We start from the raw sequence: 15,746 nt of genomic DNA, 5'->3' as shown, positions 1-15,746 counted from the left end.
GATCAACGACAGTCACTTGGTCGTACGAGCATGTTCGTCGGAACAAGAAGTGCAGATTGGCTTAAGTTGTTTTCTGTTTTTTTTTTCCTTTTCTTTTTCTTCAAAAAAGGGTTCCAGACAGAGTGGCTACAATAATAATAATATAATAATATAATAATAGCACTTCACTTCACTTCAGCACAGTAAAAAAGAAAAGAAAATAGAAAAGAAAAAAAGGTCCAAAGGTGCTTTTTTTTGTTGAATGCTTTTTTTTTTTTTTTTTATCTGATTTGATGTGAAGCGAAGTCCCCCCTCCTCTTCCTCCCTCCTCTTCTTCCTCCTCTCAGCGGGGAAGTGGGGGGCGGAAGTCCAGTGCCGGTGAGATGAAGAAGAAGTGACTGAAGTCTTGCCAACTGGTCCGTTTTTTTTTGTAGTGGTTCCACTCTGGTTCAGTAAAAAAAAAAAAAGACGGAGAATAATAATAATAAAAAATAATAAAAAACGTTGCACACGCTCCACAGCTGGCAGCGTTTTTTAGTTTTTTTAAAAAGTCCATCAACAAATAAAACAAAAAAATAAAAACAATAAGAGGCGAGAGAAACCGAGAGAGAGAGAGAGAGAGAGAGAGAGAGAGACAGAGAGAGAGAGAGGGGAGGGTTTCGGAGGACGAATTGCTCCCATTTTACAAAATGTAACAAAAATTTTGTCCGCAAAAATTTTACAAATCTGTAGCAATACAGAAAAAACAAAACAAACAAACATACATATCCTATTTACAAGAAGGAGAAGAAGAACCCTTTTTTTTTTTTTTTTTTCAAAAGTGTAGTGAGAATGCAGCAGATCCCAGCTTTGGCACTCGGCATTTGTTTGTTTGTTTTAAATCCGTCCTGTCGTTGTCGTCGGTGTGTTACAGTCTGACTGCTGCTGCTGCACACATTCAGTGCTCCGGTTCACCCTCCGCTTCACGACAACGCAGGTCACGCACAACATCATCTCAACCGCGAAAAACATCCGTCCAGGCCAGAGTTCAAGACCCGCTAATCCCCCCCCCCTCCTTCAGAGCGACTTAAAGGAGAAGCTCAGTTTTCTGTTTTTTTAAGGAACTTACAGTGAAGTGCGGATCATGAAACGTGTTTGTTCTTTAAAGGGAAAGTTCAAACTTAAAGATACAGATAATTAAACGAGCAATTAATCAATAACCAACTAATCACGTGAACGTAATGAATGTTAAAGAAATGTTCTCCGTTCTCTCTCTCTCTTTTACTAATTCTTATGAATTTTAACTTATTCACATTCGAAAAAATTGGCGTTCAAGGACACGATCGTCCCACAATGCAACACGGAAGAAAAATAAAAGAAAATCAATAAATGACTTTGTCTGTTGACAGAAACTGTTATAATTTGGCTTATTATGTTTTTTATAATGGCTCAGAAATGAACTTTTTAAAGCTAACTTCACAGTGACTAGCTACTAGCATAACACACGTGAATCTACTCAAACTGTCTGTGGTCACGCTGCATTGTGGGTAATGTCGGTGTGGAATAATAAATACAATATCTCTTGTTCTGCTGCATCGATTTTGATCTTTTTTTTGTGTAATGATAAATCTGTGTAGTACACAATCAATATTAGTACTCAGTGTACTAGTATGTATATGAAACTGGGAGCAAGGCGACTTAAAGTTTTTATTTACTTCTTGTATTTGACCTAAACTGACTTCCAGGCCTCCTGATGAAACAGTGTCTTGTACTTATTCAGCACTATTGATTGAGTAGAAGTACAGATAATCTGCCTCTGAAAGGAAATTTGGGGAAGAAAAACACAAATTCTACTTGTTGTTACAGCTACAAGTAGAATAACTGATGTTTTGCGAGCCTCGTCTCTGCTTATACTCGGTGAAGATTAAGCTCCTGTTTTGTAAAACTAGTGTCAAACTCACATCAGGGTGAGCAATGAAAAGAAAGCACCAGCGTAAGAGAGGGCAGCTTCAATTATCTTCACAGATTGTGACCCTGAATTTCTCCTTGCACTCCTCTGATTTTCAATTTGGCAGCGTGTATACGACTCGCCAAAATAAAATAAAAGCCCCCCGCCGTCTTTTTTTTTTTAAACTCTTGCTTTTGTTGTGTGAACATGGAGGGGGGGGGGGGGGGGGGGGTCACGCCAGGTCGAGAAGGCTGAGGACGATGTTGTGTGTGAGCTGGGATGCGACAATCAAGAGATAAAAAAACTAAAATTAAAAGAACAAAAATTACAATATCTGATAATTAAAAAAAAAAGAAAATGTTGCTCCATTCTCCGTCCACCTCGTTTTTCTTTTTCCTCTTTTCCAGCAGCAGCGGCGGCGGCGGCGATGGCGGCAAATCCTACTCGCACCTGAGAGGAACAGAAGAGAGGAAAGAAACTGTCAACAACGTCTCTCTGAACAAGAGAAATGTCAGTTTCACGAGAACACAGATCATTCCCACCTAGAAAATAAGAGGAAACAAAAAAACTAAACTAAACTAAAGAGAGAGGTGGTGGGGGGGGGGGGGGGGGGGGGGGGGGGGATTAAAAAGCAACTGTGTGCCAGGAGACGGTGTTCCTGGTCGCCTGGTGCTGCTGGAAACTGGGACACATTGTGAAATAATAATCGACGGCGGAACCCGACCGGCCGGCGCTCTCTCTCCTAATCCATGTGAGAGAGAAAGTGTGTTAAAGTTGTGTTTTGAGTGGGAGTGATTAAACGAGGCTGTGATTGCAGAAACAGGACAATGGACGGTAACACACATCCCCTCTGTTGTTCTCAAATAGTGGAGGGAGCTTTAGTCGCTTTAATTGCATTTATATATTAAGATTCGGACAGAACGTCAACAGTAAGAAAATGTTAAAGGGATTTATTGGGTATTTTTTTTCAAACAAAGTACAACAAACGGTCTTTCCACCAAGAGACCGAGCCCCGTGTGAAATGAGATGTAATTTATTTCTCACGATCTTTTCCTGAATCAAACTAAGTATTTCACGATCATTTCTGAAACTTAACCAAGTATTTCACAATCTTTTGCTAAACCTAACTAAGTATTTTAGGATCTTTTCCTAAACTTAACTAAGTATTTCACGATCTTTTCCTAAACGTAACTAAGTATTTCACGATCTTTTGCTAAACCTAACTAAGTATTTTAGGATCTTTTCCTAAACGTAACTAAGTATTTCACGATCTTTTGCTAAACCTAACTAAGTATTTTAGGATCTTTTCCTAAACTTAACTAAGTATTTCACGATCTTTTCCTAAACGTAACTAAGTATTTCACGATCTTTTCCGAAACATAACTAAGTATTTCACAATCTTTTCCGAAACCTAACTAAGTATTTCACGATCTTTTCCTAAACCTAACTAAGTATTTCACGATCTTTTCCGAAACGTAACTAAGTATTTCACGATCTTTTCCTAAACCTAACTAAGTATTTCACGATCTTTTCCTAAACCTAACTATTTCACGATCTTTTCCTAAACCTAACTAAGTATTTTACGATCTTTTCCTAAACCTAACTAAATATTTCACGATCTTTTCCTAAACTAAGTTGTTTCCTTTGAAGACAGAAGTTTATTTTGAAAAGACTTTATGCATTTAACGAGCTGAAATTGACACGTGTTGCTTAACTTTCGTAGGAAAACGCACAAAAAAGGAGGAGTAACTTTTTTTGTAAGATAGGATTCAGCTGGTGAACATAGCGGAACATTTGGTACCTAAACAGACTGATATTTGCCTCGGCAGTTGGTGGAGACCAAAGACAGCTAAAAGAGAGAGAATATTGCAGTTAAATTCCTCATGTGACACAAACACAAAGACTCCTGATGAATCATCATGTCACTCTGTAACTGCTACGTACAGATATCAACTGAATAAAGGTCATGAGGTTTCCTGTAAGTGACCAAATAAATCTGTTGCTGCAGGTTTAAAACAAAGTGTTTTCTCTGTCTGGATGCAGGATTTCATGTCAGAACTGAAGCCGTCTGCGGATTAGCTCTGTACATATAAAAAGCATCCGTTTCTGCTAATCTTCTGTCAAAGTCATCTCTTCTTCTATCTTTTGCCAAAAACAATTAGTTCTTTGATTTCATTGTTTTTGTGCGTCTGGTTCCTAAAACATGTTTCCGTTAACTCACTGTTATTATACTGAAACTCAACTCAGCTCCACGTTTAAGAGAAAAGAGAGAAGATCAGCTGGAGGAGCCGTGAACAGCTGTTCAATCAGCTGTTCAGTCAGACGCTGCTACACAACAGCTGACGGTCCAATATGGCCGACAGCGGGTTCGTTTCATTACCTTCACGCACACAAGCAGCAGGAAACACACCGGATGAAGGTTTACAACCACTAAGTGCAACATTTATTTGTTTTAGAGATTCACACATTTTTCAACAACCTACAGAAGAAACTACGAAGTTGAATTTGATGTAAGAACCTGGTCAGATGCGTCGCTCACTGACTCCATGAACTCAGATAACTTTTGTCCCAAATATTTCACAACCTTTCATGAGAATAAAGTTCAACTTTATAATCCAAAAGAAATCACTTGGTCAAGTAAACAAAAACAAAACCCAGACACAAAAACAGACATTACAACACAACGAATGAATACAATCTGAATAACTAATTTGTTGCTCGCAGGTCGTTTTAAATCCGTTTGTGATTGTTTTGCTTCAGTTTTGGTTTGTTTTGTGAAACTTTGAAGTCCTTTTGTATCTTTTTGTCATTTGGCATCTTTTTGTAGTCGTTTTGCATCTATTTTAAGTACTTTTGGGTCTTTGTGATGGCTTAACATTGATTTTTAGGTGTTTTGCATTTCTTTGTGGTCATTATGTGTCTTTTTTTGACCTTTTGCATCTTTTCCTTGTCTTTTTGTGTCTGAGTTTCGTCATTTTAAAGGATGTCAGATGATTCAGAACGGCTGATGAAATAGTTTTATTTCATTAAAAAGTACTTAATTTAAATGTAAAGGCTTTTTACTTTCATGTATTTATCTTTCTTCCATTCGAATGCACTGAACTGACACAACAGGTGATGTAACATCAGGATGATGAGTCACTGAAACTCAATTCTGCCTCCAAATTAATTATGTTTTTACTGGAACAAAAAGAAAAAAACTGATGACACGAAATTAAAACCAATTATTGTTATTCTGATTTTCAGATGGCGGTTACCTGGAAACGGGTAACGTTCAGTGTTTTATATATAAATATATATATAAATAAATATATATTATAACAATGACAGGGAGGGAGAGGCACTGCAGCATTTCGGCAATTAAGCCTTCATCAATAAGCTACGACTGTTGATCTGTTATTATGGGCTCTGCTGATTAAATGAAGCCCCGAGCTGCTGTGATTAGTGAGACAGGACAATGGATGGCACACACACACACACACACACACACACACACACACACACACACACACACACACACACACACACACACACACACACACACACACACACACACACACACACACACACACACACACACATATATACATACAAGCTGGAGACATTGCATCAATCTGGAATTTGTTTTTGCTCCATCCATCGTTTCAGCTCCTTAATGTAATCTGGGCGATGTCATCACTCTTCATGAGTCTCATGTTGCTGCTCTGACCCCGAATCTGACCCACACAATGTGTCGACCAAAATACAAAAATAAAATAAACAAAGGTGTGATTTCAGCTGGACAGACTGCGTGACACTACGCGTGTTAATATTCCTTATGCAACGACTAGAAACGATGAACTGAGTTTTGTCCACTGACAAATCTCATAAAGTTTATTCAAACAAGGCGGTCAAGACGACTCAATGTTGACGAAAAGAGAGAAAGTTATCGGTACTTTGTGTTCTATTAGCAACAGACAGTTGATGGTTCAGCTGAGACAAAGGACTCCGACTCCTCCGTCAACACAAGTCACAGATTTGTTGCTCGCAGGTTGTTTCTTAAATCTCTTTGTGAATGTTTTGCTTCTCTTTTGGGTTGTTTTGGGTATCTTTGTAGTCTTTATGTATCTTCTTGTCATTTGGCATCTTTTTGGAGACGTTTTGTATCTCTTCCTGGTCTTTCTGTCTCTATTTGGTGTGTTTGTCTCTTTTTGGTAGTTTTGCATCTCTTCCTGGTCTTTAAGTTTCTCTTCATGGTCTTTTTGTATCTTTTTGCAAACCTTTAGAGTCTCTTCTTTGTGTGTTTGTGTCTCTTGTTGGTAGTTTTGCATCTCTTCGTGGTCTTCACACACACACACACAGTTTATTTTATGATGTATTTGCTCCATCCACTCGGTATGCTCTGTCACCTCTCTCTACTTTGTAATTCATAGACACTTTTTGTTGCAGCCACCTCTCGGTTATTGATTTCAGTGCCGTTAACTTAATATTCTCAACAGATATGTTCGTCGCTTTTATCTTCCATTTCCCCCGAAAACACAACGTTATGATTAACACAGAATCATATCAGGAGGACGTAAGTTTCATTTTGATAATGTTTTGCTTAATGGTTGAATAACTTCTCTTTAATTCCCGTTATGAGAGCTGAATATGAGACGATCCTTCATTAACATTTTGCTTAAATTCAGTTATGTTGTTATAGTTTTGTGTTCTGTTTTCACGAGATATTTTATTTGATTTGACACCTTTCTTACACACTTTTATAAAACAGGTGTTTGATAATATGTTCTATTTCAAAAAACACTTTAAACCCAGAGTTAAATATAACAAAGAGAGACGTGTGCCTTCAACATCAGCTGTACACGAGTATAAAAAGCATTTTGTTGAAATGCATTATGCTCTCGTTGAGGAAAAAGACGAGGTCACTGCGGTGATCCGAGGTCGACACAAACATGCATCCACACAAACAAACAAACAACATACATACAAACAACATCTCTGCTTTTCATTTCATCACACATCCCTAAACAAACTCCTATTCAATATCTCACATTCTCCTTCCTCACCTCTGAAGCACAGGTCTGAGCTGAGTAGCGGCTCAGAAGAATACGTGATGTTTGATTTATTCTCCCCGGCGTACCAGACGGGAGGGGCTCCACCACACCACCAGAGCTGCATCACTGAGATGTGAGCCCGTTGCTGGCATCCAGTGTGACAAACCCCACCCGGCTGGCACTGGAGGGACTTAAAACAAACACCACCCGAGGGCCTGGTCCAGCAGAGATGAGCGCCAGGACGACTGAAGGCCTCACGTGGACCACATGGATAAAAGAAGAATCTCTACATATACGGGAATTAAGAAAAAAACAGTCTCTGGAAACCATGTTCCCCTGTTTCCAAGTGAAACATATTAAACATGATATTATAATTATATCATTATAAAAGATTATTATAAAATATGACTCAGATGAGCACGTTCAGTGGACGTACGGTGACGATGAGGTCCCAGGATGGAAATAATACAGAAGTCGCCTTTTAACTTTAAATGTTTCTTCAATCAATGAGAAAAGGTTCATATCACAGCTTCTGTGACGACTAAAGATGAGGCAGAGAGGACGGAGACGGAAGGAGGGCCGGACAGGCGGACAGACGGAAGGAGGGACAGACAGACGGACAGACGGAAGGAGGGACAGACAGACGGACGGAAGGAGGGACCGACAGGCGGACGGAAGGAGGGACGGACAGGCGGACGGAAGGAGGGACGGACAGGCGGACAGACGGAAGGAGGGACAGACAGACGGACGGAAGGAGGGACAGACAGGCGGACGGAAGGAGGGACGGACAGGCGGACGGAAGGAGGGACAGACAGACGGACGGAAGGAGGGACAGACAGGCGGAGAGACAGATAATGATTCAGAACATAAAAGCTGATGTACTTTAAGTTAAATACATACTGTATGTCCCTAAGATGCTGGAGCACATCTACCACATCCTGTGAGACGAGCTAGATACCAGATGTTTAGACAATCAGATGTGTGATTCTCTGCTCAGTAATTACAGCACCAGTATGATATCATTGAACATAGTTTCAGAGTTTTTTTTATTGAACTTAACTGAAAGATTTCAACAGGAAACTGCCCCAAAAAAACAAAAAACTTTTTCAGACATTACTGACAGGAAATATCAGCAAAATCTGAAGTCATTGCTGTTTTGAACATGCTGCATATTGATTATTGATTCCAGCTGTCAAGCAATCATTTTTGAAGACATCCCAAAAGTGGCGACAGTCCCTCAAGAGCGGCCCGATGTCAGGAGCCGAGTCTCCGCCTTGTTTACGGCTGTTTTGTCTCCAGGAAATCATTTGCACGGCTTCTATTTAGAAAAAAGCCGAAGCCGCGTGGAAACATTAAAACCTGACAGGAGGAGCTCTGTCGCCACGCTCTGCCCCAGGCGGAGCCTTTTATCCATCAAACTTTACAACACCGGGGGGTCCTGCTGCTATTTTAGGCCTCCAATAACACTTCTTTATTTATTTTCCTTCCCTAAATTTTCCTGAAGTTTTAGTGTTTGTTGCTGAGCGGCTTGAAGCCAAAACTCACACAGCTACACACACAGACTGGTGAGTGGATGGAGAGGGTTCTGTTTGTTGCCTGGGATCGAGGTGTTGGCTTCAACACTATCATACTGGGGGGACGGGGGACGGGGGGACGGGGGACGGGGGGGGGGGGGGACGCTGGGGACCGACTCGTTAAATCACAAAAAGAGAAAGAAACCTGCAGCCACACGTACTTTTTATGGTGAAATAAAAATAAATTAAAGACAGAATTTGGACGGACTGAGTGGAGAAATGATCATCAATCATCAATATCTTATTGTATATTATATATTATATATTGTATCTTAAGTATGATTTTATAAAGTAGCTGGAAAAGTACTTTGTGTTTCAAAATGTACAATAAATACACTTTTCTCTTGTGGATTAAAAGATGTGAGAGTTAAGAGTTGCTCCTCTGCTACAGGCCGAGGCCTGGTGATGAATAGAAGGTTATTCATGGCGTGAAATGTGCTTTTACTCATTCTTGGTGTAAAGTGCAGGTTAATTAATACTTATTATGGTGAAATAAAGACAATAGAGTGGAAACAAGTTTAGAAATGCATCATTCATATCTTTTATCTAGAAATGTAAGTATTAAAAGGTAGTTTATAAAACTTTGGACTGGAAACCTCCATCTACAAACATCAATTATTACTTTTGTCTCGGTTTGTATGATATCTTAATCATATCATATCATTGTTTGTGCGTTTTCCTACAAAAAGTCCCCAAAAACTCTTCTGTCTTCACAGGAAACCACTCAGGTTAGTGAACAAAACGACTGAGTTATGTTTAAAAAAATATGGTAATTTTGGTTAAAATAACTACAGAAATACTGAAACTCTGAGATCGTGGCTCTCATTGAGGACCAGATCAGTCAGACCTCGACCTGAGGCGGTCCGGCTCACACCGTGTTCAGGTCTCAGTGAGGTTGTTTTGGACACAACCTCCAATAAACTATCAAACAGAAGTCTCCATCAGTCTCTCCTGAGACCTGAGGAACCTTTTAAGGAATCTCATCTTTGTCTTTTTCAGGATGAAGTTATGAAACACATTCAACATGTTTGGGCTCAAGGATAAGAAGTGTTCCGGTGAGAAAACAACAACAACAACAACAACAGGAAGCCCTCTGCTCACACTCTCTGTTGTTAACTCTTCTTCCTCCACACAAATATTGCTCAGAGATTAAAAAATGCAATTCACGCTTCACTTCATGACTTAGAAGGAGGTCGTTTGTCATTTTTTGACATTTGATAGAATAAGTGATTAATCTTTTAACTAAGAAATAATTAGAGCTCGTCTTGATAGTGAACGGAATTCAGCTGCAGGTCTGATTAAAGACATTTTAACATGTACAGAATTCTCTCTTTCTCACATGAAGGCACCTTTTCAGAGTCTAGTCTAAAACTCACCGTTCATCCAGTCATCTTCCTCTCCCGGTCCAGCAGCAGCTCTCGTCCTCTCCTCGAGTGTCTGTCCTCCAGCCAGCTGCCGAACACTCCCCCGTTCTGTCCCCCGTTCTGTCCCCCGTTCTGTCCTCCGTTCTGTCCTCCGTTCTGTCCTCCGTTCTGTCCCCCGTTTTGTCCCCCGTTCTTCAACTCTGCCGCGTTCTGCTGCCTCAGTCTGTAGGGGGGGGACGGACGGACGGACGGACAGTTACAGACGGAAAAAACTTCAAAAATCAGAGTATTACTCTGATACTTACAAAAATAATCATCACTGATCAATTAAAACCCAAATATGGTCCAGATACAGCCAGGTGTTTCCTCTTAAAGGTGCCTTTTTTGACCATTTAAAAAATACATATACATATATATATATATGTATATGTTTTCACAGCTCTTATATATATTTATATATTTTCACAGCTCTTATATATATTTAATTTTAATGCATGTTAGAGTTTTGCTGATCTTACTTCGATTAGTTATTTTTTAAAGTCGTATTTAAACACCAACGTCGTATAAAACTTTTGTCTTCATATAAATATTAAAGGGAATTCTCTGTTAAACAAATTGAGATGTTCTAAATTAAAAGACATATTGTGTCAGGAGATGAAATCAATACGGAACATTTACATTTATTAAATATATTTCATCACTTTTGACATCAATCTATTGGTTAAGAATCGTCTTTCTGTCCAACACGAGACAAACAGTGAAGTTAAGATATTAAATATCTGCCACTGAGTTATTTTTAAGATAGAAAGAAAGAAAGAAAATCTGCCAAATAAACTTGTTTTTTTGACAATATTTGTTTTTCAGAATCAAAGGACTGTCAATCAATTATTCGATATTCAGACGACTGAGTTCCTCAATCAGATTAAACACAAGTGGGCCAGAAGTGGGACATCATTTTTTAATTATAATGAGGAGAAATTAATAATCAAAAATAATTAAATTCTGAAGGAGGACTTAATGTCTGGGACTGAGTCACAAATAGTGACGAAAACCGGGACACACGTCTCGGGTTTCAATTTAGGCAACAAATAATTTAAGTTTTACTTTGTGAAATAAGAAGATCTCCCTTAATAACTCGCCAGCAAATAATAATTATTCTCATTATCAATTAATCTGCAGATTATTTTAGAGATTAATCGATTAATCGTTTGGTCCATAAAATGTCAGAAAATAGAGAACAATGTCTGGTTTGGTCCAAAACACAAAGTTATTCACTTTAATGTGATATGCAGGAAAAATATATGAAAAAATGCCAAAAATCTCTATTTGAGAGGCTGAAAACTGCATTTTCTTCCATTTTTGCATTAATATACTTTAAAGATGAATTGATTATCAGCTCTACTTTTAACTAATATGAGAGGTAAACCCTCCCAATCAGAGCCTTTTCTTCTTCAGCTTTCAGTATATTTTCACTGCATTTACTGTCAATAAGCAGCAACAATGACTCGTGTTGTCTCGTTCATTGTTAGTTGTCTGTGCATCACAGTGTTGAGCACTGAGTTTAAAAAACCAACAGGAAGCAGAAGGATTTCGATGTGCTGTCGGTGCAGGTTCATACTGTGGTGCTTTCCAAAAGCCAAAACTGACTCGTGGGGAGAATAAAACTCTTGCCCAAATTATTGTGGAGATATTGGTTTCCAACGTAATGGCTGCGTTATTTAGCCAAAGATCTCCCAAGCCCCTGGAAGACTGAATAGAGTCTCGTCTATTTGTGGGTTAATGTCCTGAAAACAATGTTAATGTGGCAACTAGAAAAACAACAACAACACAAGGAGGCGGAAATTTGTTTTGGTCTCGCAGTTCTCCACAGAAGGTGTCAGAGCGTAGAGAACCAAAGGACGGAGGAGGCTGTATCCTGTTCAGATTATAAAAGGCTTTCAGGCAATTTGGGGATTTATAACTGAAATTGACGACTCGTTGAAAAGAACAAGACATATAGCGGTAACCTGGTAGACTACCAGGACCATGAAAATGAAAAATGTGGGTTTGACCACCTCAGTTCATTTTGAAGAAAATGAATTAAAATGTAAAACAATTTAATTGTATTCATGGTTTATTTAATTTAAAAATATTCATCTTTAAATCTGCAATGCACCACTTGGATTTTATATATTTATTCTGTTATTGAATTAAATAATATTAAATCTAAAAGCTAAAATCTGTGTACATATGTGGATGAAATATTGGGGGTTGAAGTTGTTCTTCGGTCTTCTTAATGGATAAAGTAAGACTTATAGTGGAAGATGATTGTTTCCCACTCAAATCTCAAACGCCCTCACCAATGCCACTGCAAGACGCTTTGAACAGTAAAAGAAAATACATGTACGTACACAACTTTCAATATTTATGTTAATACAGTACCTGCCAGACAACCGGTCTTGGAGTTCATCCCGCTGTTGACTGCTGAGGCTGTTGGCACGCTGCTCCATTAGCCAGCCCAACTCAACCTCCAACACCTTACTGCCGTTGTTGTTTGTCAGGGCTCCGTCCTGACAGCGCTGGAGGATGCCGGGGGCAGCATTTTTGGGAGAGCACACAAGCGGCCCCTGTCCTCCATTCACTCCATTGTTGTGAAAAAGTTCTGCCAGCTCCAGGCCGCCGCTCTGCAGCCGGTTGTCGTTGAACCAGCGGGCGAATTCGGCGCGTCCCGTCCGACCCTCCAGTTGGCTGAACTCCTCAGGGGAAGGCCACCGCGTTTGAGCAAAATCGTCCATGAGGAGCGCCAGGGATCGGCTGTCTGGAGGCACTGAGCAGGAATTCGGGTTGGGGACGGAGGGGGCGATTATAGGCAGGGTGGAAGGTGGAAGAGGGCTTTTGAGATGGCCCACACCAGTGCTTGGCTTGTGAATCCCATTCAGCTGTAGAGTTTGGTGTTGCTGTTGCTGCTGATGTAGTCGTTTCTTGGCGATGGCCGCAATGCCACCAGCGCCCATCCTCTTAGTGCCCATGGAGTTGAGAAGGGCTTGTTCCAGGTTGTCGCGTAGTGCGCGACGCTCCACAAACCAGCTGTGGATTTCCTGGCGAGACAGCCGGGTGGTGCCCGCCAGATTGTCCACATCGCTGAGTGTGGGAAAGCTGTTCCTCAGGAAGTTCTCCTCCAAGATCTTCAGCTGTTCCGCCGTCTTTCCTTTCATCCTCTCCAGCAAAGGGAACTGGGTCAGTACCGAGGACTTCTGATGAAAGTCCGGTTTCAGCGCCGCTAGCAACCCGTCAAAATGTTGGACCCCATTGTTGTGAGCAAGTGCGGTTTGATCGTGGAACCATTTGCCATCCGTGCGAGATGTCCCGTTGGCCTCTGCCAGAGGAGTGAGTACCTTATCTCCTCTGGGGTAATAGGCTTTCACCTCCACCCCTTGCTGCTCTTTTAGTTTCCTGCTATCCAAAGGGAACCCTGAAATCTGGGTCGGGGCTTTGGCCGGAGCGCAAATGGACTGGATAATGGTTGGCCTCCTTATTTGTGGGGCAACAGGTGGTGGGGAGTTTGGCAGCTTGAGATCAGCAGCTGGCAAAGCGTGGATATTCGGGTGCTTCTCTTTGGAAGTGATGGGCGAGTTAAGAGGAAAAAGTAATGAGTTTTTAAATGGCGGAGCAAAGATAGGCGGGGGTACTATCAGTGGTCTTGTTAAAGACTCTGGAAAGACTAAGGAGGGCAGCGACACCACCGATTTTGTTTTGGGGTTTCCTAACGTCGAGAGAATCTTCCCTTTGGACAACAAAGACATCGAGGACGACGATGGCGGCGGCATTAAAGGCACAGCAGCGGATAGCCTCCTCATCTCTGTGGTGACCAGAGGAAGTGCTACAGGTCTCTTCATCTCCATGGGAACAGGAGGCGGAGCCATTGGGAGGCGGTCTTTTGGGGGAGGAGGGGGCGGAGGAGCCATGAGGCCCCTGTCTTTAGCGTCGCCGGAATGGGGAGCGACTGCCATGATGGGCCGTTTGGACTCCGGGCCGAACACCGTCGTCAGGTACGTCGGCATGGATCGTTTAAGGGACGGGCCGGAGCTAATTGCAACTCCAGCGGGAGAGTTTGTGGCGGCGACTAAACTCAACCCATTGGACACGGTTGTCCGCACATGACTTGCATGCCCGACGGTAGTGTGGACAAAGGTCTGCTGGGAGGATTTGGCAGACGGCTGAGAGAAGGCGGTTGTAGGCAGGACGGTGAACGTGTGATGTGCAGGAGGGATGGAGCCGTTGAACATTTTCTTCCTGGCTTCCTCCACCTCCTCCGGGGACCAGGTGATGCCTTGCTTAAGCCGCTGGGTGGTGAACCAGACTTTGATCTGGTCCTCCGGGTGCTTGGAGGCAGCCGTCAGCCACGACAGCTCGGCGTGCGTCGGGTAAGGAAACTTGTTAAAGGAGGTGATCAACGTCAAGTTGTCGTCTAAAGAAGGGTTATATTTGGTGGTGTTCAAGGGAACAGCTATTTTTGGTACAGAGTTGAAGTTGGGTGGGCGCTGGAGCATCGGGGCGACGTGGGAGAGCCCTTGGAGGATGGTGGGTTCAGGGATGATGACCGTTCCGTTGATGTTCACCGCTGTGATTTGATTCTTCTGGAACAGGCCGTCCCGCTGGCTTTTTAATTCGCTACCTTGATAGAGCGTCTGGATATTGTTCGGGGTTTTCACTGTGGTTGATATGCAAGCTGGAAACACAGAGCTGCCGTTGCCTTCGCCCCGTTCATTCGTCACTTCACATTCAACTGAATTGTCCTTGCCTTCGATTGTCTGCTCTAAGATAGTCTGATTGTTCCTTTTTATCCTCTTGAACTTGAAGTTTGTCTCGCCCGGGTGCTGGCTCTCGTTGTGCTCTGTGAGCGAGTCGAACTTCTTGGTGTTGAAGTTGCAGACAGCGCAGAGGTACATCGGATTAAGAATGACGTTGGGGTGGCTGGAGTCCACGTGCTCTTTAAATTCATTCAGGTTCTGCGTTGAAAATGGGCAGTATTTGCACTCGTAGCCTCTGGGCTGCTTTTTCCGGGACACCGGGTCAGAGTCAACGTCTTCCTTGTCCTTCTCCTCTGTGGCTTCCTCATCTTCAATGACAGGAGGTTGATCTTTCTCACCCGACTGCTCCTCTTGTTCTGATGGCTCAGGATTCTGGTTCTCCACTGGTTTTTGAAACATCTGCTGGTCTGGATTCTCTGAATTATCCTGCTGGGGATCTTGACTCTTTCCTGCAGATTCAGATGATTCTGATTGTTCTTTTTCTGTCGCGTCGTTGTCCACCGGTATTTCCATGTCCATTACCTCCTCAGGGTCGTCCTGCTCTTCAGGCAGGTCCCTGATGACCCGGACCATGCAGGGGGTGGATGACTTTCTACGACTGGACATGATGGTTGCTGCTGGTGGTGGTGGTGATAATGGTGGTGCTGGTGTTGCTGATTGCGTTGAAGATACTGCGGTTTTTGGCTGCTGCTTCTGCTGGTGCTGGCTGAGGACGTCAGCGTGTCGGTTTCTGAAAGGGACTTACTGAAGATGGATCGGAGCTGATGGTTGTGGATACTGGTAGGTGGGCGGAGTCTCCAGCCTGCGAGAGGGAGGGCGATAACCGGCTGACGGTGCCGGCCCAGGACCAGTTGTGCAGTGGCGTCTCCCGCACACTGGCAGTGTCAGCTACCGACCTGGGCGTCATGGGAGGGCATCACAGACGGCAGCGACTCTCAAGCTGCGCAGAGACACAAAGAGAGAGAGAGAGAGAGAGAGAGAGAGAGAGAGAGAGAGAGAGAGAGAAAATTACATGTTAATATTGTTTGTGCTCAGTGAGCTGCGCTGCAGCCACTTGGGGAAAGACTAAAAGCAGAGAA

General features: G+C 42.3%; 1 protein-coding gene across 3 annotated transcripts in view; it reads right to left on the bottom strand.

The window, feature by feature from the left end:
* Positions 1 to 471: 471 nt before the first annotated feature.
* Positions 472 to 15,746, bottom strand: part of LOC142939187 (zinc fingers and homeoboxes protein 2-like) — a 94,438-nt gene continuing 79,163 nt past the window's right edge. For all 3 annotated transcript variants that reach the window (XM_076082405.1, XM_076082403.1, XM_076082406.1), the window contains 3 exons: positions 12,299 to 15,607; positions 9,890 to 10,100; positions 472 to 2,356 (listed from right to left, as the gene is read on the bottom strand). In XM_076082405.1, the coding sequence (XP_075938520.1) occupies positions 9,893 to 10,100; positions 12,299 to 15,273 (3,183 nt within the window). In that variant the 5' untranslated portion in view covers positions 15,274 to 15,607 and the 3' untranslated portion in view covers positions 472 to 2,356; positions 9,890 to 9,892. The remainder of the gene's footprint in view (positions 2,357 to 9,889; positions 10,101 to 12,298; positions 15,608 to 15,746) is intronic.

Source organism: Anarhichas minor, unplaced genomic scaffold (genome assembly GCF_050575085.1).
Source record: "Anarhichas minor isolate MPS153535 unplaced genomic scaffold, ASM5057508v1 ptg000094l, whole genome shotgun sequence".
NCBI classification, from domain to species: Eukaryota; Metazoa; Chordata; class Actinopteri; order Perciformes; family Anarhichadidae; genus Anarhichas; species Anarhichas minor.
The sequence above is the reverse complement of the archived record's forward strand: the minus strand, read 5'-3'. Positions and strand labels throughout refer to the sequence as shown.